Raw genomic sequence first — 25,553 nt, forward strand, 5'->3', positions numbered from 1 at the left:
TCTTTACGACGCAGTTCGCGTTTTTTTGATCGTTTTTCAATTTTACCGTGGACAACGGTACATCTTCCTCATCTTCCTCGTCTTCCACTTTCGTCACTATTCTAAAATACAAATAAATTCGTAAAATTAAGTATCCGAAGTATAGAAGTATAGAATTAAATATACGATTAATTTAATCTTTTCGATATCGAAAAAATTTCTACGTATTGCAATATCAAATAATTATAACCTAAGAGGAGATTCCTCTTCTTCGTCGCTAAACGCTGGTTCCGGATCTTGTGCCACATGGTTATTCTCCACGGTAGAATTTGTGATATTCTCTATTACAGTCCCTGGATTGTGCTCCTTGTTAAGTTCTTCCATTTTACCTGAATATTTCAGAACCTTATTACCTGCTTAAGGACACGATGTAAAAAGTTAGTAAGCAATAAATGTGCTGAAAGCTGAAAGTAGTGAATCGTCAGATTTATCGCGGTAAAATTTTGGAATAAATATATTCTAGATATAAATATACTAAGATGTACAATCATACCAAAAATTTCTTTCAACTTCTTTCTTACAAGAAACCTGTTTTTCTTAACTGAACTTCTTGCACATTCTTGCACTTTTCAATTTTTTTTTCAAGTATAGAAAGAGAAAGAAGAAATGCACTAAATGTGCAAAAAGCAGTTAAAAGGAACAGATTTAAGGTTTCAATAATTTTCAATTTTTAATATTTTAATTAACGAATATTAGCATCGCAAACACAAATCACAGAACACACGATTTCCTAATAAAGTTTTATTTGGAAGTTTCCATCTGGAAATACATGATGGAAAACAAAAATGAAAAATGGATGTTCCGTCTTTACCAACCGAGAAAATTTTGGTAACTATATAATTGTATATCATCAAAAATTCTGCTTTGTTGCTTTATTAGATAATACAACAAAACTAAAACATAGATAAAACAAAAAATGGCATATTCTTTTATTTTTATTTAATATTGTAAATATTTTATTTAATTTTGTAATTTTTTTAAATGTAGAATAAAAATATTTTTTTGAAATATTTTTACTCTACATTTAAAAAAATTACAAAATTTTCTCGTGAAATCGTCACATTTGATTTAGAATAGATTGATTTAGAATAAATAGCATTAAAGATACGTTCGGAAACATCAAATGATTTCGTGTATCATTTTATTCTAATGATGCTTCCGAACGTAGTCTGACTAAATTCACGAAGAGAATCTTTCATTCAAGGAGAGAACCTGAAATGGATACGTTTTTGAAATGCGATTTGTGGCAATAGGTAATTCTCATATAAGAATTCTTAATAATGATGTAAAGAACTATTTTTTGCAACAAATCACATTTTGAAAATTATACAATTAAAAGTAATTGCCTTCTCCGTTTTGTTATTTTTCAAAGCATATTTGCAATTATTTTCTCCTTGCGAATTTGGTTAATCAAATTTGTTCTTTTCAACTGAACTTCTTGCACCTCTATATTGAAGAAAAAAAAGAAAAAAAAGAAAAAAAATGATAGTGCAAGAAGTTCAAATGAAAAGAATACTTATTTACTCCAGATCTCCTCCCCCTCCCCTCTCTGTTAAACACGTGTCTAAACGTCACGAGAAAATACCTGCGAATGTAAAAAAAAAATATTTTTATACTTTAATATAAAATATTTAAAATATTAAATATAAATAAAATGTTTATAACATTAAATAGAAAAAAGCATCTCTTTTTTTGTTTTGTATATTATAAGACAGTAAAGCAGAATTTTTCATGATGTAAAAAGATATTTCCATTTCAAGATACATATGCAATATTCGAAATGGATTTTGAATTTTTAAATTATTTACGAGATTTTTAGGATTCTTTTTTTTTGGAAAAACAAAATAAATTCCGAACGGAATCCATTTCGAATAGTTTCATAATGTCCTCCTGGTTCTTTTCTTGTCAGCAGAACACAACAACTTATGTTTTGCAACTATTTTCTGTGAGATAAGATTATTTTTTCAGATTTGAAAGTATAATCCAATTATAAACAGGAAATCATAAGCAATTACGTTCTGCTGAATACAGCCATTAATGATTCCTAGCGTTTAAAATTCTCGGAAATAATTGGAAACAATGGAATTAGGACGTGTGTTCATTAGGTTAGAACTCTTGAAATTCTCAAATCAAATTTTGGATAAAGATTTTTGCACTTAAAAAATTAAATTTATAAATTCAATTTTCTTGAAGTACAGTGCTTACTGTAATAAAGCGCAGTATATAAGAGTGCAGTGAGAAACGGTATGCAGTGTGCAGTACGAAAGTGAGAAACATAAAAACATAACATTAATCTTAATTTTATTAAATTGTCACGATGTCATCTGGTTATCTTATTAAAACTTTTTAAAATTTGTAATAATCATTTTCGTTTGCGTTTTAAAAAACGCATTAATGTAATTATTAATAGAAATATCTAATAGAAATATCTCGAATTTCAAAATTATTTAGCTGCAAATAATATAATATTAAAAAAAAAACGATTTAAACCATATAAAGAAAATTTTTAGTATCAATTAAATTTAGACAAATTAAGAAAGAATTAGTTAACTTAAATTAATAATTAATTGTCTCCTCATCGCATTATGTTTTTTTTTTTGAAAAATTAACTAATATTTATCGCTACCAATATAGAGAAACTTTAATCTCTATTTGATTTCTTACTTTTCTTTTTTAATTTTTCAAAATTAGAAAAACATAAAGAGTAAATAAAATTTAATTCTAGTTAATCTGCACTGGTAGAAATAAATGTAAAAATTAGATTAATATGAACTTAACATGAATAACATGAATATATACAATAATATGAAAATAGAAGACAAAATATATTTTTTTCGTTTAAAATTCCTAAACATCACACATAGTTGTTTGGCTACAAAAATACATACTTTAATAATTTATTTTCGAATTGAGAATTTAGATTTATATATATTTAATATCAAGTACAAATTTACTCCTCTATTGTGTCTATCAAATTTTGATTCATCACACATTAATTCTTCGATTGACCAATCAGAAGAAAAAATTCTACCAATTAATCAGATTGCTTTCGTGTATTTGTAGTACCAAGTGGATTATACTGTGACTTAAACTTTAATTTTCAAGAGACATTAAAGAGAGATGATACTATTATATACATTCCTTTTTTATGATATTCTATTATATTAATGCACTAAAAAAGCCCACGGCCAGCTTGTTAGAAAAAAATATATAGATATATACATTAATAATAATTTTACCAGGCTCAATATTCGGTGGTAAGCAAAACTCTTTGAAGGTTTCTCTTATCTTGCTTCTCAGTTCTCGGTCTAATTTTGGACTATCAAACAACGGATATAGACTAGGCAAAACGCGTTTTTCCAAAATTTGTCGCAACGATGAAAATATGCCGTTTCTCACTTTGTCCGTTAGTGCTGGATAAAAATTAGGTATTATCTGCAAAATAAAATCTTTGTAAAAGAAAAATCCCGCAGTAAAAACAAAAAATTACAATAATCGGTATATCTATAAATGTATCTATAAATGTAATAACTTACCCTGCATAAAAAATCTAAAAGTGTGGCAGTGACAGGTGGATGAGACCTCATTGAATTGTGCATAACGAGAATTGCCGGCTCAATATTCATAATGTTGTCCTTATCAGGTTCAAAAAACAACCAATCGTAGAACAGAGCCAACTTCGCGTTGCTGGCAGCCACAGTGGAAGTGCACGTTGTGAATAACCAGCCTATTACTGCCCATCGTGGAATAATGTCGGAGCATAACAGCTCGTTTGTGGGATGTATAACTCCCACAATAAAGCGGATAAGATCACACCTTAAGGACTGAGATTCAGGTGTTGCCAAATATTGCCTCTGAAACCAGTCCTGGTAACGCTTGTGATTGCCGAAACGAACGTTACTCGTCAGAAACACGAGTTTCCGTTCCATATCCGGCGTCAAACGAGACTGCAGGAATCTTCTGGAGGTTCTGGTTTGAAGCAACTGCAACACACCATTGAAATTCGAACAAAGGTTCTTCGGATTTAGTAATATATCCTTCCATAACGCTTCAAACTCCGGTATTCTCGCGACGTTTTGCAGTAAACGAACCAAATCCCTGAAAAATAAAATTAATTGACTTGGTCTGCCTGACATTCATTATTTGGATCCTTCTTTTAAATTATGTGGGAACACGCACCTCCCAATAGCTAGGCAATCTGCCATCCGTTCTCTTATCAGAGATACTGTGAAAGTTACTTCCTTCTGTCGCAAACCAACCAGATGAGGCGCATTGTGGTCTTCTATTAATCGCAAATATGTATACACAATTGATGCTACTAAAAAAGGAAATTTGTCCAACCACGCTCGATTTTCTTGAAAAATATCTAAGAGGGCGTCAACTAGGAACAAATTCCTCGAAGAAATATCCCCGCCTGCTGCATGCCTCAATAAACTTAAACAAAGATTATCCACATTAGTTACACTAGTCCTTATCATTTCCCTTAGCAACCACAGTAACTGACTCCTGGTGACGTCATTTAATCTCAAATATTTTTCGAGTACTAATTGATTGAGGTGAAGCAACACAATAGCCAATCCATCTCGAGTAATCAATGTCAAGTCCCTATAACTCTTTGCGGCATTCTGTGGATCTGTCAAGATCACTACTAATAAACCCAAGGAGACCTCTTCGTGTGTCTTGTCCTTACACACAGCATTATTTAACGTATCGTGAACTTCTTTCTCTGAAAGTCCCGCCGTCAGATTTTGCAGCATCGAGTGGCATCTCTCCAATTTCTGAAAACATATATATGATATCAGAATCTGTTGGAAAAAAAAAATGCGTGAGGTAACGACTTTCAAACGTGTGCGTCGAGAAACATTCGATGTAGAGTTCGACAAAAATTACATCGCGTAAATGCAATCGGGTTTCCTTACGAAATGCAAAGAAAATTACGAAGAAAAGAAAAACCCGGCAGACCTCCCCGTCGTGAAAGAATCGAGGAAAGAGGGAGCGAAAAGGGGAGGATCGTCCGCGAGTTCGAATCTGGCGCGAAAAGGCGCGTTTTCGCATGTGGCGCCGCGAACTGGCCAACGTGCGCGATCGTTGCAACAATGGCGGAGGCCCTCGCACCCGATACGTACCCAGTGACTATTTCAAATATTTATGTTACCTCTTCCAGCTCGTCCTTGTTCTCGATGCAGCTTGTGTTGAGTAGCCGGGACGCCGGAGTCTTCGGCTGCTCCATCGCTCGCTGGCTGCGCCGCGGCCGGCCCGTGAACGTTACTCGAGGCCCCGTCGAGCCCTCAGCCCTCAGCCCTGTGCCCCTGGCCGCTTGTGCTCGCCTCCGTGCATCGTGATCGTCTTGCTGGCCTGCTCGTTCGCTCTGTCTCGCTCTCCTCTCTCTCCGTCTCTCTCGCGCTCCCCTGCCCGAACGTGCGGTTCGTCTCGCCTGCTCCCTCGCACTCCCTCTTTCTCGCTTTCTCCCACTACGTCTCCCCTCTCTCTCTCTCTCGCCCTCTTTCTCGCCCGCTCCCACCGCCGCCCGCTCCTCGCCGAAGCCTAGTGTCGTGCGCGGACCAGCCACCGTGTTTATTCCTTGTTTCTCGGCAGACCTCCCCGACTCGTCTACAGCTCCGATGCGATTGCGCATTGATAGATGCGCCCAGTCGCCGAGAGGTCCCGCTTCGTGTCTCGATGCCCCCATCAGTATACTCGGCGATCTCCGTTCACCAATCAACGCTCAGCAGCCCCGTACACATGATGCATCTGGGTGGGGTACGACGGAAAAGTAGTGCGAGTCGCGGCAGTGCCGACCACACGCGAGGGCACATCGGGGGGGGGCGACAGGACGAGACGCGCGTCTCCTGTCCGCGCTAAAATTTATAAAGAGCATCGGAACCTCAGGATCCCAATTTGGACGGACAACGAACTTCGATTGGCTCGATGACATTCATAATCGCGCGCACGAGATATCGAGATATTTCCATTCCTCATTAATTCTCTTCCTCATTAACTGTTTTCTTACTCAATTATCATGCAGTAATTCACTGATATGGCACTTCGCGTATATGCTAGCTTCTTTGCAATTTAAAATAAGTTAGACTCGCATGCCGCGTGCGCGACACTTTGATTCCCCGATGAATTAATTGAACGAACGAACGAACGAACTTCGCGAAACGCCGAAGGGTTAATCTATCCCTTAACGCACCCTGCGACGGGTCCTCGGCAGATCCGCGCCGCCGTCGCGCGACTTTTTCGCCCTAGAAATTTTTTTCGCCGGGTTAATCACCCGGCGGACAGCGAAGCGAGTAACGGAAAGCGGTTACTTCATGGTGGATTACGTTTTGCCGCTTCGCGCCGCCGTAGCGCGAGGAGGCTTTGTGCGATTATCGCGGGCTGTATGTGTTACACGACGAACTTCATGAACTTCGTCCTTCGTTCGCCACGCGTTATTAATAAGTATACATCGGAGCGTTGTAATGAGGCGGCGCGGGAACTTTCGCGCGGCGACGAAGGAATGAGGAAACGGGAGGACAATGCAGCCGATAATTCGCGAATCATCGCGAAACATTCAAGAAAATCGTGTGCGCGAAGACGCGACGTTGGCGCGGAGTCAGCTCTCCCGAGGCTCCTCCGTCGCGGGGAAACTGTTGCGAGGAAAAACGTTAGACTCGCGAGGCCGATTGTTGATGAAGCATGACTGAATTCGGTTCTCCCGTATAACAGCCGAGAGACTTTCGTACTTGTAACGAAAATGGCCAGAGAAACCACCGTGCAATGGAACTCGTTTATCTCAATCATTTCCCAGCCCTTGAAGTTTGTCAACGGTGCTATTATTCAGATTTTCTGAAGCATCAAAAAAGAGCTTTTACAAGGTAATGATAAAAATATAATAATAATAATAATTTTATTGAAAATGCGTTTATAAAAAATGCACATTTTGCTTTTTTTTGTAATATTATGTTTTTCTCGCTGAAAGTAAAAAAAAATGGAAAAAAATATAAAAATACTGAAACTCGCTAGACTCGGGGGGGTGCAAAGCATCCCGTTTTGTTGGCTGGTAAAGTCGCCTGTGCGCTGCGGTGCGTTGCGCATGCGTGCGCGCATGCGCAGTCGTGGCGAGCGACAAGCTAGCAGCGGTAGCTTCTGACGCGCATCCCGGCTACGTTCTTCTTGTTTCGAGCTTCCTCGCAGAGTACTCGTCGTCGTGGTGCGTTCCGACTTCCTTCCGATGAGAGCATCCCGGCTCTCCCGGGACCGCCTGGGCTCGCGATCCCGTCGCGAGATCCAGCTTTCACGACGGAAGCGTGGCTTCGGAATCGCTCGTGGCGACGACGTGCGACGCGACACGCCTCCGAGTTCGCCGACACCCTAACCCTTCGGAGTTAGGTCGCGAGGGTCTTTCTCCCATCCTGAGGTGCTTTTTAAACTTTGGATTCTCGTCTGCGAGAAACGAGTTTCGAGGCCGAGTCCTCGTCGCCATTTTTTCCACGCGACGCGCAACGCGACGTAAAAATGGAGCGAGTGTCACGAGACCCGTGCAACGTCGTGCCGCTGCTTTTTCGCGTAACCGCGCCGCCACGTCGTGATGTCGTGACGATTGCTTGCGACGATGCAAATTTCCTCCGGAGTCGCGTATATCACGCGTCGCATCGCATGTTCGTTATGTCGCGCGCGCGAGGTACGAACGTGAGAGAGCACTCGCAAGCCACCCGTGTAGTGACGTCATGATGCCGGAGCGTGGAAAACGTGACACGCCGCAGCTCCGATTTTCCGCTCGCCTCTCCGCCAGCTTCCTCCTCGTTCCCGTTCTCCGGAACGGAGTCCGACGTTCCGACCGGCCCCGCGGTTCGGCCCGAATCGACGCGAACCTTGACGTCCGAAAACGTCGAAGAGGACGTCGTTTTGTCACCGTAAATACTCTTGAAATCGAGGACTTTTGAGCTGCATTTACACTCGAAGCCCTCATGGAATTATCTCATCCTTGTTTGTCAAAATGTTAAACGAATGATGCTCACGAAAAGACTCACGATGCATTGAAAAAAAAAAAAAAATTGTACGAGCCTTCAATACCTGCGAGTTTCCTGTGTCGCACATCGTGTCGCCGATACGTTGTAACTTCCGATCATGAATCGTATCTTGTGAGGACGAGATATTTGCGAAGCTATTTCCGCGGATTGCATTATCATTCGAACGACTCTCGCATCATCGCTCGTAATAAAGGACATTCAGGCGCGCTTGTATGAGTGACGCGCGCGCACGTCGTTCGGAGGTTCCGAGGGAAGTTGGCCGAACCAACCTCGAGTCCGTGGTCGTGGTCACGTTTACCGCGAGCTACGAATGTAAAATGTAACTGAACCGGTGATTGAAGCGGACGGTACACGACGGAAGAGAACAGCCGTGCGAACGGGAAATACCGGAGTACGCCATTTTGTTCGTGCGGGAAACGCGCAAAGATTTAATATCGCGGCGAACGCCGAGTATGAAACTCGAGGAAAGTAGACTCTAAACGGGGGACGAGACGAGAGGGGGGGGTGTTCTCTGTTGCTTTGCGAAGTCGCTTAAGAGGTAGGGACGTCGAGAGGCGAGGGAGAGCGCTTATCTCACTCGTGAAAAACGAAACTCGAAGCCCGATCGCTGATTTATCTCTCTCGCTTTTATGAATATAACTTGACTATGTTTCGCACGAACTCGTGATTCGTCCGCGCATCGTTTTATACGGACTGAGAATGAGCGGCGACAATAAACTAATCTCGATCCTTTTCAGGCTTTTCGACGAAATTGAATGATAACAAACCTATCGTGATCTTTTTTTCCCCCCTGTACAGATTTATTATACAATAAATTTATCATATCAAATCCTTCGGAACGCTCGGAGTTTCGAGGCGAATGAATTTTTCAAGCTTTTTAGTATTTTGTAAGCAAAGTTGGAATTTTAATTCCCATCGCTTCTTCCGAATTCTTTTGACGTACTCTGTCTGATTTTCGAGAGATTAAAAATTAGGTAGTTTGCGGGATTTGAATTTTTTCAAATGGAATTCCTTTCTCAGGCGGCTCCTTTCTCGGAACGGTTGCAAAGATGATTGAGGATGAAAGAGGATAATATACTTCATAAGAGATCGGAGATGATAACATTATTCACGAGACGAGAATCCCTACTATTAATACCAGTTTGATTAGAGTCTTGTTACAAGTTGCTTATCTTATCATTTTAATCCTGGTACAGTGTTATAATATTATCACAATTTAATGATTACGTTCTTGCAAACATTTTCTTTTGATCTATACTTTAAACAGACCCAATCAGAAATGTAAAAAAAAAAGTGACTAGGCTGTATTTACTTAAGCAAAGTAGCAAAAATGTAATTAGATGGAACCCGATTAACTCCGCGTTGCACAGCTGATATGGTTATCGAACTAAAGCTCTATTTTTGCAGCCACTTGAATTCACGCAGGCAAATTGTTTATTTGAAAACATTTTTTTTTTATAGCCCTGCGAAAACATCGTTATTGCAAAAATATCGATTTGTAATCTAAATTAATTTTTGATAATTTTTAAACACTTTACGCTTTTCTGCAGTGTTAAATGGTGCGCGGTGTTCGCATTAGCAACATTGTTTCCCTTTGTTTGCTGCAACCTACACGAGTTGCGGTCCAGTTATTTCGTCTATCTATGCCACGAACCGCAATAATATATACGCGCGAGAGAATAATTGTATACAACGATCGCGTATATGAGATAGAAAAAGAGGGGGAAGGCATTTAAAAATGTAGAAAGCAAAAATGCTGCGAGCTAATAGAAAGCGCAGTTCTGTATCAGAGGCATAGAAAATTGGATTGTTTCAATATCATTCTGTAAATTAGAGAGAAATATATTTTTCCATTCTTCTCTCCGACATATGCCAATACCTTCGTTTTCCCTGCTGGTCGACATTAGTCATTCACTAAAATATTCACAAACTGTTACAGAAAGATGTTCATCGATTTTTAATATGTTTTGCATAGATATTTTCTTGAAATAATGCTCATATTGTTCAGTGACACATCGTCATCTGTTGACTTTTTTAATTAGCAGTATTTTATTAGCTCTGACTTATTTCCATTTTATCGGCGTTTTTCTTTCTTGTTTTTTTTTTTTCTTTTTTCTTAAGATATAACCTCGAAAATGAATCGACCTAAAACTACTTGGTGAATCTCCTTTTACTTTTCGCCCCGTCGCACCGCATGTATTTTCGCTGTTTGTTACTTTCCCGTATTGCGCAATTCGGTTACATGCGAGTGGAACATAAAACGACAAGTTTCGAAGGACGATGTTTCAGAAATCGAGCCGTGATGATATTCATCAGTAGTGCTTGTAATATCATCTTTATTGGGCAACCATGCGATATTGTAAACCGTTCATAGTTCACAGGTTGTATACAGACGGCATCGGTATACTCGAGTCGTGTGTAACAAATAATCGATAACTTGAATGAATACTATAAGTATATACCTATAATTCAAATAGTATACTTACAGACATATTTCATAGTTGTATGTATAACATTATAAGTAGAATCTATTAATCTTTTTGAGTTTGACTGGACGATCTCCAGCTGAAAACTTGGATATACTTGAATATATAATTTCAATCTTTAATTTCAAAGGAGATGCTTCACACATTTGTACTCGATGTATTATAAAGTGCGGAAGGTAAAAAGACACACGACGCACACACGCACGCATACATATAAACATATTAAATTAGCATATTAAATTGATACCTTGTTATTCATTCTATATAAGAATTAAGAATGAAAGATAATGCTTCTAGCAAGGTTTTCAAGTTGCAAGGAATGTGAGGCAAATGTAATATTCTTAATAGTGTTTTGAACAAACTATTTCTTAAGAACTACGTTCATACTTTATATATGATAATTCATATATAATTAGATATACTGGCATGTATACATAATTAATCGTTAGTTTACGTTTCATTGTAATTATCTTTCGCAGTTTGTTTAAAAATTATTCGTGGAATTATTGTGAAGAAATGTACAAATAATAGATTTAATAACTAGATTGGACAGTAAATAGATTGGATTCACTTTCGATTGCGAGATATAAATATACATGCCTTATACATGCCTTGTAAAATTAAAAATAACAGTATATTAAAGGTATCAAACTTTTGAATAGAAGACAGCAGTAGTATTCGATAGACATCTAGTCGAATAATCAATTAGTTCTATTCGTCTCGCGTTATTATTTATATACTTGATGTTTCGAAACATTATCGTATCTCTTATTTTAGATTGCTCGTAGATTGCATTGAAATAAATGATCAAGACAAACTCTCTATTCCTCCTGTGCGGAGTCATTGCCTTACCGTATTTTTTTCTTTGTATCAATACTTTCTTTTACGTAGACATCATCCAATTCGTTTGTTTCTAGTAAATATAAACCGAGAGGAAGGTCTCCCATCAGGATCGACTTTCTTTGATGTTTTAGAAAATAACGGAGTCCCTTGGCGATGCCAAAACCAATCATCGCTACAGACATTGTTAATAACGCCATCAACAAAGGATGCTATATGGTAAAATAGAAAAATTATATAATTATATTGTGTATTGTATTATAGCAATGATAAAAATAATTTATTTACGAACGTTATCCTTTCGATAGCAATTTAAAAATATAACTATGGATCAATACCGTCAGAGTGGGCTTGTTTGTAAAAACATAGTCGGCGATCACAACTGTGACTCCTAATATAATACCGACGCCAGCTCCAAGCCATGGAATCTGTTGATCAGCTGTGAAACAGTACTTCGTTACGTTTCAGTTTTCATAGTTCCAAAATAACTACCAAGTACCTCTTCTGTCTTTAATCAACGACCTGGACGCTTTGTTCATCGCTTCCAAAATCTTAGGTTCGTTCGGTTGCAAGGACAGGGCTTTATTGTAAGATTCAAGCGCTTCGTTGTAGGAAGATAATTTCAGCTCAACCTCACCTTTCCTGAAGTAACCCTGAAACATTTGTCAGCGTATTAATCTCTTACGCTTTAAAATTTGAATCTAAAGAAATTAATTTTTCAGATTCAATAAATTCTCCTCGGATGATTTATATGCATTTCTAGCAATAAAGATTAATTTGAATTTTAGTTTAATTTTCTCTTTATCTTTTTTTTAATTTGTAAAATTAAAAAGGATAGGAAGTAAATTAAACCGAGATTGGAGTAATCTATATTGATAAAAATAGTCGTTAGCTAACCTTGGAGTTCAAAAATAATAAGCCAATTAAAAATAAAGTAAAAACAAATTAAAGTACATATAATGAACAGACAATTGAGATATAAATTCTAAATAAAAGAAATCTATCTCATTTCATACCTTCGTATTAATTGTTAAATTTATATCTATTTTTACCAATACATAATAACTTTAAAATTTCAATTTAATATCCCCTTTATTTTTTTCTAATATAACTAAAAAATTAACGAATAACTAAAAATAAAAAATTGATTAAATCAAGATTGAAGCGAATCTACATCGATAAAAATAAGGTTTATTTTTTTTTGTTTTTTTTTTGTTTTTTTTTTAGCTAAACTTGCACGATTCATTTTTTTCTTCTCATATCGAAAAAAAAGATGAATCGTGCAAGGAGTTCAATTTAAAAAAAAAAAAAAAAAAACAGACTTATTCCGTGAATACTGTACTTTGGACCAGTCAGGTTTCAGTCGGATGGTCATCAAAGCGTCGTCCAAGGCATCGCGGTAGCGTTCCATCATCAGAAAGGTGAAAGATCTGTTACTGTAGAGAGAATAATTCTTTGGGTCCAGCTTGATCGCGTGTGAGTAATGAAGCATGGCCTTCTGATACTTTTTCTCTCTGACACACGCATTTCCCTGCTGCTTGAGGTTCTCCACCTGAATAAAAAGAAAATAACGCCTCGTGCGCGTTAATCCCTCCGCACCGATGTACACATATACACATATGTATACACGACACTGGGGTGGTGGCGTTTGGAGGTTAACGAAAGAAGACCCGCGTTCTCTATTTGCGCGATATATTTGTAAATCGTCGCAGAAACGTGCGGTTTTTCTCTCGGAAGCGGTTTCTATCTGCGGTTTGTACAGCGTCAATAAGCACGATTGCGAAAGCTCCGATAAAGCCTCACCTCTGCCTCCTGGGCATTCATACTTTCATTCACAGTATTCCTAATCTTCCAGAAGAGAGAAAGAGAGAGAGAGAGAGAAAGAGAGAGAGAGAGGGAAAGACTAAGAAGCCTAGGGAACAAATTGTCGCGTGGGTAAGTGGTGACGGATCGATCGATTATTCGTCACTTAAGATTCGTCTGTTTTGGGGTGTTTTCTCGATTGGACGCGCGCAATTGTCAAAGAGGAGCACCTGTCATGTCCACCGAAGCAACCCGGTGGGTGCATGCGCGGGAAAACAGGTATATATGTGTGCGCGCGTGTGTGAATCCACGCGAATTGCGCACGCATCTCTGCGTCATGACGATAAGAGCTCTCGTTTAACGAAAGCGCACCCGATTTACTCGGCATAACACGCGTATCATCTCGTCGCCGGAAGTGACACTTTGACGTCCATTTCTCCCTGTCTACCGATGTAGATTAACTTTAATCTTTATTTAGCTCATCTTTTGTCTCTTTCTAAGAAGTGGAAAAAGTGTAAAGTTAACCCAGATCTTAACACACAGTGTTCGTGCGGAGATCAAATTGATCTAGACTTACAAATTACTTGCATTTATTAATTAAAATATTACGTAAAGAAGTACTTTTTAAACATGATACGCGCAACAGCGTCATTGATATTAATAATAATAATAATAATAATAATAATAATAATAATTACTGTATTCACACTAATGGAATATTACTTTATAAATTAATCGCCGATTTTAAGTTAATCATAATTCATTTGAAATTACTCCATTTCTATTAAGGGGAAGGGGGGGGGAATAAATGGAAAGAGGAAAGATGCCGGGGAAAAGTAAAAACGACTCCTTTTGTTCATGATTTTAATGTTCGAAATTTTTCATTTCATACAAATTAAGTGTGGGGAGAGTTATAATACAAACTTAAGATATATACATCAATATTTCGTGAAAACTGTTCACAATAGCTATGCAACTTATGTCCGTTAAATCCCGCCAGATCATCATTCATATCGTTAACCATTCTGCTACATTCTTCATTTTTTTTTTTTGTAGGATTTTTTACTGCCGTCTCTAAATTTATCTCGCGTACACTATGCAACAAAACTCTTGGCAAGTCATTCGAATAAATATAGTTATTATTTTTTTTTTTTTATTGATTTTCCGTGATTTACCCGGCACTGTGGTGCCGATCTTTGCGCTTTTCGGAGTGCTCCCACGGAATCGGAGAATCGGCATTTCGAGCTCCGTCGCGCGTTTCCCGCGATCTTGCCTCGCTTTTCGGAAGTCACGATAATTTCGAAGGGAGAAACATACATCCCTCTTCACTAATGTTCATTAACTTTAATCTCGCTTCAATTTACTTTTATCCTTTTTTTTTTCAATTTTCAGAACCAAGAGAAAGCTAAAGAGTAAGTTAAACTGAGACTGAAGTTAATCTTCTACATTGGTAGCAATGGACCTTAGACGTTCGACGAGAGATACGCCACGTTTTGCGTCGCGGGACGAAGCTCTGCGCGCGAACGAGTCGATGCGCCAGGGTATTTCTTCGATGCCTAAATCGTTCACTTTATTACAGATGTTCCGGAACCGTGGTCTGTCCCTTGGCCGCAAACGTCCACACGGCGAACGATAAGAATCGCCTTTGGCGGAAGCTCAGTAAGTTCTCCCCGAACGACATTATTAAAGACGAAGTCTCGTTTCCGGAGATCAACGTCTTCTTTCAATCTCTCTTTGGGACTTTCGACCAGTGGTTTCGGACATCCTGTATATCGTGCAATTCGCCGACAGGACTCCCGCGAGAAATGGACAGAAATTGTTGCTGGGACCCTCGCGCGGAGGACCAGACGGCGAGTTTCTCGCTCGTGTGTTGCACGTACGCGGGACGGAAATCACCGGATGTGGCCAGCCTTAGCATTTTTCGACTCGTTCGTGTGAGAACCCGTCGTTCCGTGTGTCGTCATCCAGCGGCAATTCGATTCGAATCAATTAATGCACCGATAATACAAAGCGGATTGAACCGCCGCGCGCGAGGCGCGGTTCCATCATTTTGGCTCTCGAAAGATGCCGTGGCGAATCTCCCTCGTGGCTATTTCCTTTTTGTTTTAACAGACCTGCCGTCGATCTTTACAAACGTTACAAACGGATAACAAAAGGCGACGCAACAACACACGCACACAACAACGAATAGAAGCCGCACGCTTTGTCCCTCTCATTCGCGCGATCGTAGTCGGCGCGACTGGAAGATTAACAACGATGAGGGGGGTTTGGATCGTTGAAAAAAAAAAAAGAATTATATACAAATTAAATTAGCGTAACAAAAAAAAAAAGAGAAAGGAGAGGAGAGGAGAGGGGGGACAGAGAAACGTCGTCGTGAGACGGATAGACTCGCCGATTCTCCGCGCTCAAATCGCAGTTTTTCGATTATGTACAAACACATCCTCCTCGCTCGCGTGCGGAACCGCATTATCGGTTATCGGCACGCGTGTGATCGCCGCGAACCGCAGACAGGACGGACGGACTGACGGTCCCGTCCGTCGACACGCACACATCATCACGAGACACACAACTCGCTCTTACGCACTCTCAACGCACGCAGCTCACTTTGTCGTCACTCGTAGTAAATCGTCAGCAAATGTCGTCGTCAATTTCATCAATCCTTGGAATCAACTCTTTTTCCTCTCCCTCTTCACCTTGCCCTTTTTCGTCTTGTCACCGTCACACTCATACGCGTTCCGCTTTTTCTATTTTTTTTTGTCGCGTGGCTCTTTTTCCTCGCTTTTTTTTCTCTCATGCACGATTCTCGAATAAACAGAAGCACGAGCACGGCCCGACTTCGGGGGGGGGGGGGGAGGGGGGGACAGGGACAAAAGCTCGCGTGTGGAACGCGACGAAAGCACGTTGTTCCGGCGAAACCGCGAGACGGATGTCAATATGTGAAAAAAGTGACATATCAAAACACTTCGTCGCGGAGCACAAGACGTTTTGCACGATTGGCCTTCTCGAAGCCCGGCCGAACAGTTTGCGATTCGAGAGATGCGCCTAGGCATATTTGGAGGAGTTTGTGGCGGATCAGTATAACGTTCGGAATCGAGCAAATGGATCGAAGCGAGAAAATGGAACATGGAATTCTCCTGTAAGGAGGGAACAGCGTTCACAATAGTAAAAGCGATAAAATAAATATATGTGAGAGACTTCGTCATGCGTCGGTTAAAGATTAAATCTTTGACGACGACGACGACGCTAAATCTTTTACAATTTACCGGTTCACCGACAGCAACTTATATATTTATATATTTTTTTTTTAATCGTTTGAAAGGAACAATAAAAAATTAATGACGCGTTGATTCGGATTTGAGGAAAAATTAACGATGTTTAGCTACAAAGGTTGATTTCCTCGACACATGGTAACGTATTTTTGCTATGATTTTCGCGTTAGAAACATGATAGAAATTATATTTATAATTCTATTTAAATAGGACCCGTAGCTGCACACGATTTTTACATGCAGAGAGAGAGACAGAAAGAGAGAGGGAGAGAAAGCTGCTTTCAGGACGGACGCTTTTAGGTATAAAAAGGATAAAGAAGCAAAAATCTCGATCTCAATTACTGAGAGTCGCTGCAATTCGCATAAAGAAAAGAACATCCGACAGGAACATCCGAATAGTCCTTAGGAAAAAATCGCGTCTCGCGAAACCGTCTCGCGAGCGCGACGATTGCACAAAATCGAAGACACGATCGAAAAGAAGACCGATGATTAACGTCGGCTCCAAGGGAAGGCGCGGGGAAAGAGGGAGACGGAGAAAAACGCGACTGGATCCAACTCTCCGATTCATCTTCCCTCCCATCCCTCTTTATCCATTATATACCTAATACAATTAAAGGGGCTAATTAAATAGTGTTACGATTGCCGTTGCGCGGAATGAAGTGTACACAGGGATGGCCACAGCCTAAGTCTTGGTTTTAAAATCTAATCACGCCGAGTCACGTGATACGCGAGCGAATTTCTGCCGGCAAAAAGCTCGAGGCGCGTCGGAGAGTCTCAACGAGGGAAAATCCGCGTTCCCCTGGATCGATCCGCGCGATTTCTCCCCGGAGCACGGCGCGTTCCACGCGAGCGAGAACCCCGAAAGCGGGCCCCTTCCTGCAAAATCTTTTTTTTTTTTCTTGCTAACAATATAGTTTCCTCTTTATCGCATTTTCGCACTTTGTATACTTTAATTAGTGAATATAATATATATTTATATATATATATTTATATATATGTATAGGTAATAATTGTAAATACAACTATGTAATATGAATATACGAGCCTTTGTCAGGGGGAGCAATGCAGTCGTCGTCAATAAAAGTCTCGGGGTACATTATATATATATATATATACCTATACATGCAAATATCGAGTCGCCCGGTCGTCATCGTAATAATCATCACTTCTCTCTCGCTCCATTTCTTTCTTTCTCACACTCTCGCACCCTCATATGTATATATATACGTTCGCACATATATACGTATGTAAAGCCCGCTCTTTTCTTTTCTTTTCTTTCTTTCTTTCTTTCTTTCTTTCTTTCTTTTTTCTCCTCGTCATCCCTCACATCCGCTTCTTCTCTCTCATGTGATCGCTGCTGAAAATGTAAGACTATCTTCTCGCGGTCCTTAAGTCACAGTTATCAGTCATCCGAAACGCAGCTTAAGTTTTTCTTTTCTTTTAAGCACTTACAAAATATCCCTTCGCTTCTCGATTCGGCACGTGGCGATCGATCTCCCTTCGTTCTACCATTCGGCGGCGATCGATCGCGCGGAAGAGATCGACTCGCTTCCGTCGATTCTCCGCGTCGAGATCGCAAACCCGCGCGCGTCCACCGAACTGGCCTCTTTCCGGAAAGAACTACTCTCTCTTTCCCACGTTTCCTTATTTTTTTTTGTTAAGGCTTTCGCGGCTAAAGGTCATTCTAAAAAATTTTGGCAGTCAAGCCAGGAAGGATTTTACATTCAACCCGGAGCGGATACTCAATCTCGAATGAGTATGGGCTTCAAAGAGTTAACGAGATCGATCTCCATCGTCCCGTGGACTATTCCTTATTTTGATATGAATGTTAATAATAATAATGGGGAAGAGGGGAGGGGGGGGAGAGGGGAATAACGCGAGCATTCGCCACGAATCGATCGATCATCGTATCGTTGCAAGATCGTCGAACGATTCTGTTTCGTCCGCTCGTCTCTTCGTTCTTCTTCGTTCTCTCCTTCGTTCGATTCGCTTTAATCTCTTTCTTTTCTTTTTCAGTCAACACGCGAATCTCTACGGTTCTCTCTTCCGCTTCGGGCCTACTTTCTTCGTATTCAACATCACGTCAACCCTTTATCTACGAATGCTCTATCTGGATCCACCGAAACTATACACTACATTAATATACATAATTTTTTATTAATATATTATAAATATTAAAAGTATAACACTTATAATATATTAATAAATATTATATTTATCAATTATATTAATATATATTATAAATATAATAATATATGTAAATGTTTACAGTTTCTCACAGTGTGTATGTATAATATGTGCGTGAGATATAAAGATGCAATTTCCGTTTTTCAATTCCCTCCCGATTGATCGCGCATCTTCGGCAACAGCCGCCGAGGATCCAACGGACGATAGACAGAGGGTTAACGTCTCCTTGTCCTCAAGAGAAAAACTTAACGCGTGTCGTCGCGCACATCATCCCGGGGTGCACGGGCGATTATATTATTACGTAGTTTTCCTAGCAACAAACACACATCACAGTCAAAAGCATATCGCTACGTGACGAACGGAATCTCATTCCGTTATTCCACAGCAACTCCGTCGAGCACGGCGTCGGTAAAAAACAAGAGAATGAGAGAGGGGGGGGGGGAGGGAGGGAAACGAGAATATAACCGTCGTGGAAAGCGGCGAATTTGTGTGAAAACGATAGATATTCCGGCAGCGAGCAAGAGCGGAAATTTCGTTGTTCGTCGCCATCCCTCTACGGTCGCGTGTCAGCCCTTTGAAGACCGCCAGCACGCTGGGAATCCGCCGCTGGGAACGCAAAGAAGACGGATAGACGGGAGTAAAGCACGATTGTGCAACATTGCTCTTCGCCTCCGATAAGAAGAGGAGAAGGAAGAAGAAACGTCTGTGTCGAGGACAGATTCGGAGACCGAGTCCTCGTTCGATTGCGATGAAAGACCTGTGGTAGCTGCACGTTGCTCGCCGACTTTCTCGAATGGAGAAGAACCTCTCCTTATCGTCGAAGCGCGAAGAGCATGTTTCCGGTCTCTTGATACGAATTTCTCTCACGTCGAACGACGTGTTCCCGCGCGAGGACATTCTATGAGGGATCAGAAATGCGGCAAATCGAGAAAATATACGTGATATGCCTCTCGTAAAAAAAAAAAAGAATGGATACTGATAAAATGATATGTCACAGTTCCCGCAATTGAATCTCTCGTCGATCGAATCATAACGGGAACTAAGATCATTTCAAGATATGCGAATACGAGAGAATGTTACGAATGACACCGTGGATCAATTCGTTCATTTGCCTCTCGATTAAAATTGATAAGTAAAATTCGTGACATTTTTCAATTAGAAGTTACAGCCATTCTATTTTTTTTTTATCCATAATAATTATAATATTTTTCTATGCGCTTTCACTCCTCGTCAGAACGAATTTGCTAACTGTTATTTCAGCACCGGAAACGCATTCGACGAGAATGGGTGCTTCTCTGGAAGTAACGAGTTTTCCTGTTGCGTAACTCGCGAGGAAACGTAACTCGCGGGTGGAACGACTCGCAAAACGCCTTGCGAGGGAAGGCGAGCGGAGAAAGATTGCGAAGAAATTTTGATAACGACTCGCCGAGAAGTCCAATTAGATGAAACTTGATCGTTATGAGAAAGATACCTTCCTCAGTTCACATTACTTCCGGGAAAGTTCTACAAACGTGACGATTTGTCTGTTCGAGGACTCGAGAGATAAGGATAGTTGATTCTCGATTGAGAATAGACGAAAGAAAGAAAAAGAGAGAGACAGAAAAATCGAGATGTCTAAAGCGTAACTTTTAATCTCTACGAATCCCCGATTCCGCGTTATTATCTTCAATTCGAGTCTAACCGATTGATTTCCATCTGATTGCCATCCGATCGCATTATCGAGGAAAAAAACCCGCGAGTCTGAGCCGAAACTTGCATATACGTATATATACTCCTTATCAGCTTTGCACATACCGCTAAAATAGATATAATGTACGTAAGATTACGCTATTTATGTGTACGTGTGTATGCATATGTGTATTTGTGTGTAAATGTTATATACAGTAATTCACGCTTTGCTAATATTGGCACTTAGAGTTTTCGTTTATCCAACAAGTCGAGAAAGAAGCGTGAGTAGGAGATAGAGAAAGAAAAGTAGAGAGGAAGGAGAGAGAGAGAGAGAGAGAGAGAGAGAGAGAGAGAGAGAGAGAGAGAGAGAGAGAGAGAGAGAGAGAGAGAGACGGAGACGGAGTGCGAACGTCGCTTGGACTTTTTGAGCACGATACGATCGCGTCTGCGAAGTATCATTCATCCGAACAACACGGACGGAGCACGACTCGATGACATCTGGGGGTGGTTCTGGAGGCAGTATCGAAGCGCGTGTAAAATGTCGACACGCGTCAGAGATAAGGACATAAGGGCACTTGCCCTCTGAGTTCCGTCCGATGAGTCGTGCGCTGACTTCGGACTCACGACTGATTCTGGGCGTTGGGACGATAATATCGCGTGGACGTCGCAGTTTACGAACAACTAGAGTATAATCTAAATTACAGAGGGGAAATAACGCTATCTCTAACCGAAATCGGCGACCCGAGGAAGATCACTCCTCCAGCGAAATCAGATGATCCCTTCTCTCCCCTGATTAACGGGAACGGGGGCAATTTCTAGCATAAGTTTTGATTCTCTTCCTCGGCGCGAGTGTATACTCGGGACTTTCATTGTGCGAGATACATATAAAACGTATACTTATAAACGATTTTACATCGAACTCTGTCAAATCATTGTGGGAGAGAAAGAGAGAGAGAGAGAGAGTGACAGAGAGAATAATGCCTTTTCATTTGGAGAACAGCGAACCTCTGCTAATGATCATCTTTTCTCATGAAAACGATAACAAAGTCACGATAATTATGGAGCAAACGTTTAAACGCTAAGCGCGGTATTAAGAGCACTTGCTTTCACAAAAAGAAAAAAGAAAGGAAAAATGCAACTAGCTGGGAACAACGCTCGAGTTTAAGGGAGGCAACGAGCGCGAAAGAAACCGGCCTGTTGCATCGTTTCGGTTCATGTTAACGCACGAGCTACATCGTTTCGATCGATACCATATTTCCTATTATTTGAACATCATTTCGGTTCAGTTTCTTTGGCACTGTTTACATTCTTTCTCGGCTGAATTGTTAAGACAATCGATCGGTCGGTCGACGGAGGACGAGGGTGTTTAATCGAACGTGCTTGCCGAAGTTCGAGTAGTAAACTCAATAGCTAAACGAAGAGAAACACCTCCTTCCGATTTTACAACGTAATCGTAGCGTATTTACAAGTTGATACAGAGGTTTTACAAACGGCACTGACTGGTATAATGTGGTAACTACAGACCTGAAAAAACATTCGATTCTCGGCCGTGAGTCTTTACCGAGGCATTTCGTGCTCCATTTCGAGTTTGTGTGTATGGCACAGCGCAGAGCGTCGAAGCCAGCATTGATAAAAATCGTTCAATTTGTTATGAGAATGGTGAACACGAATGAAAATAAGAAAACAAAAAAAAAAAAAAAAAAACCATTAATATTTTCTATTATTAAATTTCTTTTATTAATATTTTCTATATTTTTATTACATTTTGGAAAAATTTAAATGGAAGAAAATAAAAAGAAGGAAAAATATGTAGGGAAAAAAAAAAATATGATACAATAATTCAAACGCGCTTTACAACGGATTTTTTGTCTTTAAACATGATTTATAATTTCGAATATATTATGTATATACCTTTATCTACATAAATTTAATATTCATATAATATACATATAAATATTTAAATGTGGAAATAAATTGTTTTACTTCCATATCTTGTATGTATTAGTGTTCGGCGCTGTGCCATATACGCAATACTCCTTTTCTTTAATTATTCTCAATATTTTCTATTCAACATTTTCCCCGACATTTCGCATAAAGACTCTAACCAGAATATCGTTCCTTGTAACGCGTTCTTAAACAGAGTTCGCATGGTGCAATGCGCGTTGTAACATTACGGGATTATTTATATCTACAATGACTTTCGCGCAATGTGTCGTATTGCACAACTACAAGAGAAATTCTACAATATCGCTGTTTTGTAATAAAAAGTTCAAAGTTGATAACAATGAATTTTTTTAAACATTTTCATTATATAAGTGTGTAAATATATATTTATATATATATATTAATCAATTATAAATAACTAGATGTTATAAAACAAAGAGAAATCGATAAACACCGGAATTATTTAATATTCAAACAATTGTCCCAAAAATCTATGAATTCAACATTCAATTGGCATCAGATAATAATAAAATTATTGCATTTCATTGAAAAATATATATATCAAAGAAAAAGAGAAAGAAAAAATATAAACTTGTTAAACGAGTCTAGATCATCCTATTGCTGCTCATATAAAATTTAACATCGCACGATAAATCTATTAATGTGCTCAGGAACGTAATAGGAAAAAAGAGTCATGAATATAAGTAACGATAATTTCTGCGAGGAAGAAACATTGCGATTAATTAATCATTAAAATATTCAGCAAATCGTTTTTACATATACAATCTTTCATAAGTATTTTATACACCTGACATGCTCTTTTTCTCCTTTCATTATATCACACGACTGAACGGATGGCTTCGGGCAAGTTATCTGTAGTCGTGAAGAATCTGTTAATGAGCAATAAAACGACTAGGATTGTCGAGGGGGAGGGCCGGGAGGATAATATCGCGTATCAAAGTTAAAAAGTTAAAATATATATAATGTTTAAGTCTTTCAATCACTAAAAATGTCAAGCGTTACAGTGTTATTCTAACTTTTTTGTAGTGTATAAATAAAAAAAGAAAATCCTCCATCAAACAAAAGGATAAATTCCAAAAAGATACTAATATTTTTGCTACAAAATTTTCAAAATTTAAGGTTTGTTACAAGATATACAATACGTAAAAATATAACAAATTCATTAAACAACATATTGGACATATACTCTACTTGCACATTATTTGAACAAATGGTTCTTGGTGACATCCCGAATACCACAGAATACGGATTACACAAAGTACTAGGAATTTGGCACCGTGAATTTCTGCTGCAAAGTCAATCAAAAAGATCGACTGGAAATCTAGTCGTAATGTACTCGGTTTACACATGGATAGCGTCTGTATTTTTTTCTAATTATTTGAACAATTATATAACACACAACAATAATAATAATTGTGAATAATATTAATATAATTATCGTTAATTCTAATAATAATTAAAAAAAAAAAGGGTTATGAGACTATACAATGTGATATTGTCATTTACTAATCATTAACGAATGATTGATAATTACTATAAAAACTATTATAAAAACGTCATTTTTACCTTTTTTTTTTCATTTTCCTTTTTTTTACGGAAAACTCATTGCCGCACTCCGCCGAGCGCTTCTTCCCATATTCTTTTCATCAATAATTAAAATTTAAAATTGTAAAAAAATTATGTCCCAGCATAATGTATGTTTTAAAATCTTTGTGAAATCAAAGTGATTTCACCTCTAAAACAAAATTCAGCGATTTTAAACTGATATCCCATTTGCTCGAGCTGTCATTTTGCACAGTCAGTTAATTTTCTTTGCTTCTCTTTGCTTTTTATCTTTAAGATTCGTTCGTTTCATATTGTTTCTTTTGTCAACCGACCATACCTATCATACAATCAATACGTTATTATATAGAACGTATCAGCGAAGGAAAAATAGAACGAAGAAGTAACAAAGAATCTTAAAATCACAAAGTATTACAAGGTCTCTCTCTCTCATATATAGGAAGGTAACCCGTTTTTTCTTCTTTTTTTCCAAGCCCTTTCTCAAGTTGCGACGAGCAACGCACGAATCACGCACGACAGATTCGTGCCAGCTCATGGATAAAGTGTATGCAAGTGTATACATGTTATGTCTTGCGAGCCAGTTTTCTTTTTTCCTTCCGGCGGACAAAAAGAAACCCGGACGTGGCACGCGGTAAGCCTTATTATCTCTTGGACCCTCTTCTCGCAATCGTATCATTTTTTTGTTTCTTTTCTTTTATCTACGTACTCTTAAAGTGGACGACACACTTGGACGTACGCACAGTAAGTAACTTATTACAGAGTTTAATTATTTCTTTTCCGCTGCGCCTTTTCATTTCGCTATAATATCTGCCTTAGTCACCTTGGGACCAGCTTAAAATCCCCGCACAACATTTTATATTTGCATTTCGCCGATCATCAGAATGCCCTTATCTCCATTTCTCGTATGGATTTCCAGATGTGTATGTATGTATGTATATATATATATATATATATATATATATATTGTATATATATATATATTGTATATATATTTTTTTTGATGGATATTTTGCCTATCTCTTGAACGTACTCGATTGTCATCAGCCTTCATCAAGCAAGAGCTATTATTATGGTCGAAATTGGCGCGCGCGAGCCTTACCGTGATGACATGAGTCGGCGAGGTCGTCGCCGTCGTGGAAATCGCCGCGATCGTTGATTCTCGCGACGGAGATGTGGGGAGGATTTACAGGAAAGATATCTTGCGTACGATTTATCATTGTTGCAAGTTGCCTCATGATAAATATTGTACACGTGATCTTGCAACCTCAAGCCATTTGGAATCACTTGACTTTCCAGCGATAGAACACAGGAACCATGTGGACCGTGAAAAATCAGCCTTAGAACTTGCCGAGAAAATGCAGATTTTACAGCACTATTTTTGATAGTGCCGAGAAAAAGGAGAGAGACAAGAGGCGGTCGTTTCAGTTTATGTCAGTAATGCCGATTATCGATACCCCCGGTGTTGTTGTTACCGTTGTTTACAGAGTTAATGGTGCTAATCATACCGCTATCAACATTGTCCGCAGTCAACATTCTATCGGCGACGTTCTCACTGTCATACTCTAAGATCAGTCGTTTTATATGGCTCAGCTTATTGTGCAGATAATCAAATCGTTCCTTCATCTGCTGATATACCCGATCCTGCTTAGTCTCCTTGTACTCACGAAATATTCGTTCTCTGATTTCCTGAAGGAAAAGAAAAACCACACTTTGTGAATA

At 39.2% G+C, this 25,553-nt stretch overlaps 3 protein-coding genes and 1 long non-coding RNA gene across 6 annotated transcripts in view; 1 reads left to right on the forward strand and 3 right to left on the reverse strand.

Annotated features, from left to right (window-relative positions):
• The window catches only part of IntS3 (integrator complex subunit 3), a 12,096-nt gene extending 5,199 nt beyond the window's left edge, over positions 1 to 6,897 (reverse strand). The window contains exons 1-6 of one of the 3 annotated variants that reach the window (XM_011640132.3): positions 5,195 to 6,897; positions 4,219 to 4,817; positions 3,576 to 4,137; positions 3,279 to 3,474; positions 230 to 392; positions 1 to 101 (exon numbers count right to left, since the gene is read on the reverse strand). The exon at positions 1 to 101 is cut by the window's left edge and continues 614 nt beyond it. In XM_011640132.3, coding sequence (XP_011638434.2) covers positions 1 to 101; positions 230 to 392; positions 3,279 to 3,474; positions 3,576 to 4,137; positions 4,219 to 4,817; positions 5,195 to 5,728 — 2,155 coding nt within the window. In that variant the 5' untranslated portion in view covers positions 5,729 to 6,897. Of the gene's footprint in view, positions 102 to 229; positions 396 to 3,278; positions 3,475 to 3,575; positions 4,138 to 4,218; positions 4,818 to 5,194 lie in introns of all 3 variants that reach the window. The other 2 variants (XM_011640133.3, XM_011640135.3) reach the window with 2 other exon arrangements.
• Positions 6,898 to 10,370: 3,473 nt separating this feature from the next.
• On the reverse strand, positions 10,371 to 13,320 carry LOC105428067 (protein STIP1 homolog). Its single transcript, XM_089083586.1, has 5 exons — positions 13,184 to 13,320; positions 12,723 to 12,932; positions 11,880 to 12,033; positions 11,719 to 11,819; positions 10,371 to 11,592 (listed from the first exon to the last, which is right to left on the reverse strand). The coding sequence occupies exons 1-5, from the start codon at positions 13,202 to 13,204 to the stop codon at positions 11,389 to 11,391; spliced, it is 690 nt and encodes a 229-aa protein (XP_088939712.1). The 5' UTR covers positions 13,205 to 13,320; the 3' UTR covers positions 10,371 to 11,388.
• LOC148934960 (uncharacterized) lies at positions 11,460 to 19,607 on the forward strand. The gene is made up of 3 exons (XR_016140975.1): positions 11,460 to 11,599; positions 11,689 to 13,462; positions 18,468 to 19,607. It is a non-coding gene; the product is annotated as an uncharacterized LOC148934960 (long non-coding RNA).
• Su(Tpl) (Suppressor of Triplolethal) overlaps positions 14,034 to 25,553 on the reverse strand; it is an 86,777-nt gene continuing 75,257 nt past the window's right edge. Inside the window, exon 10 of the mRNA XM_011640130.2 lies at positions 14,034 to 25,520. Within this exon, the coding sequence (XP_011638432.2) occupies positions 25,266 to 25,520 (255 nt within the window). The 3' untranslated portion in view covers positions 14,034 to 25,265. The remainder of the gene's footprint in view (positions 25,521 to 25,553) is intronic.

This window comes from Pogonomyrmex barbatus, unplaced genomic scaffold, assembly GCF_055798465.1.
Source record: "Pogonomyrmex barbatus isolate J1 unplaced genomic scaffold, ASM5579846v1 scaffold7, whole genome shotgun sequence".
Classification (NCBI taxonomy): domain Eukaryota; kingdom Metazoa; phylum Arthropoda; class Insecta; order Hymenoptera; family Formicidae; genus Pogonomyrmex; species Pogonomyrmex barbatus.

What these genes read in the sequence shown, in the direction of transcription:
- LOC105428067 (XM_089083586.1), bottom strand. Translation starts at nt 13,204, where the DNA reads ATGAATGCCCAGGAGGCAGAG. An exon ending in TGAAACCTGACTGGTCCAAA is followed by an intron (nt 12,034 to 12,722) that starts GTACAGTATTCA and finishes CAAATGTTTCAG; the next exon opens with GGTTACTTCAGGAAAGGTGA. An exon ending in CAAACAAGCCCACTCTGACG is followed by an intron (nt 11,593 to 11,718) that starts GTATTGATCCAT and finishes TTTACCATATAG; the next exon opens with CATCCTTTGTTGATGGCGTT.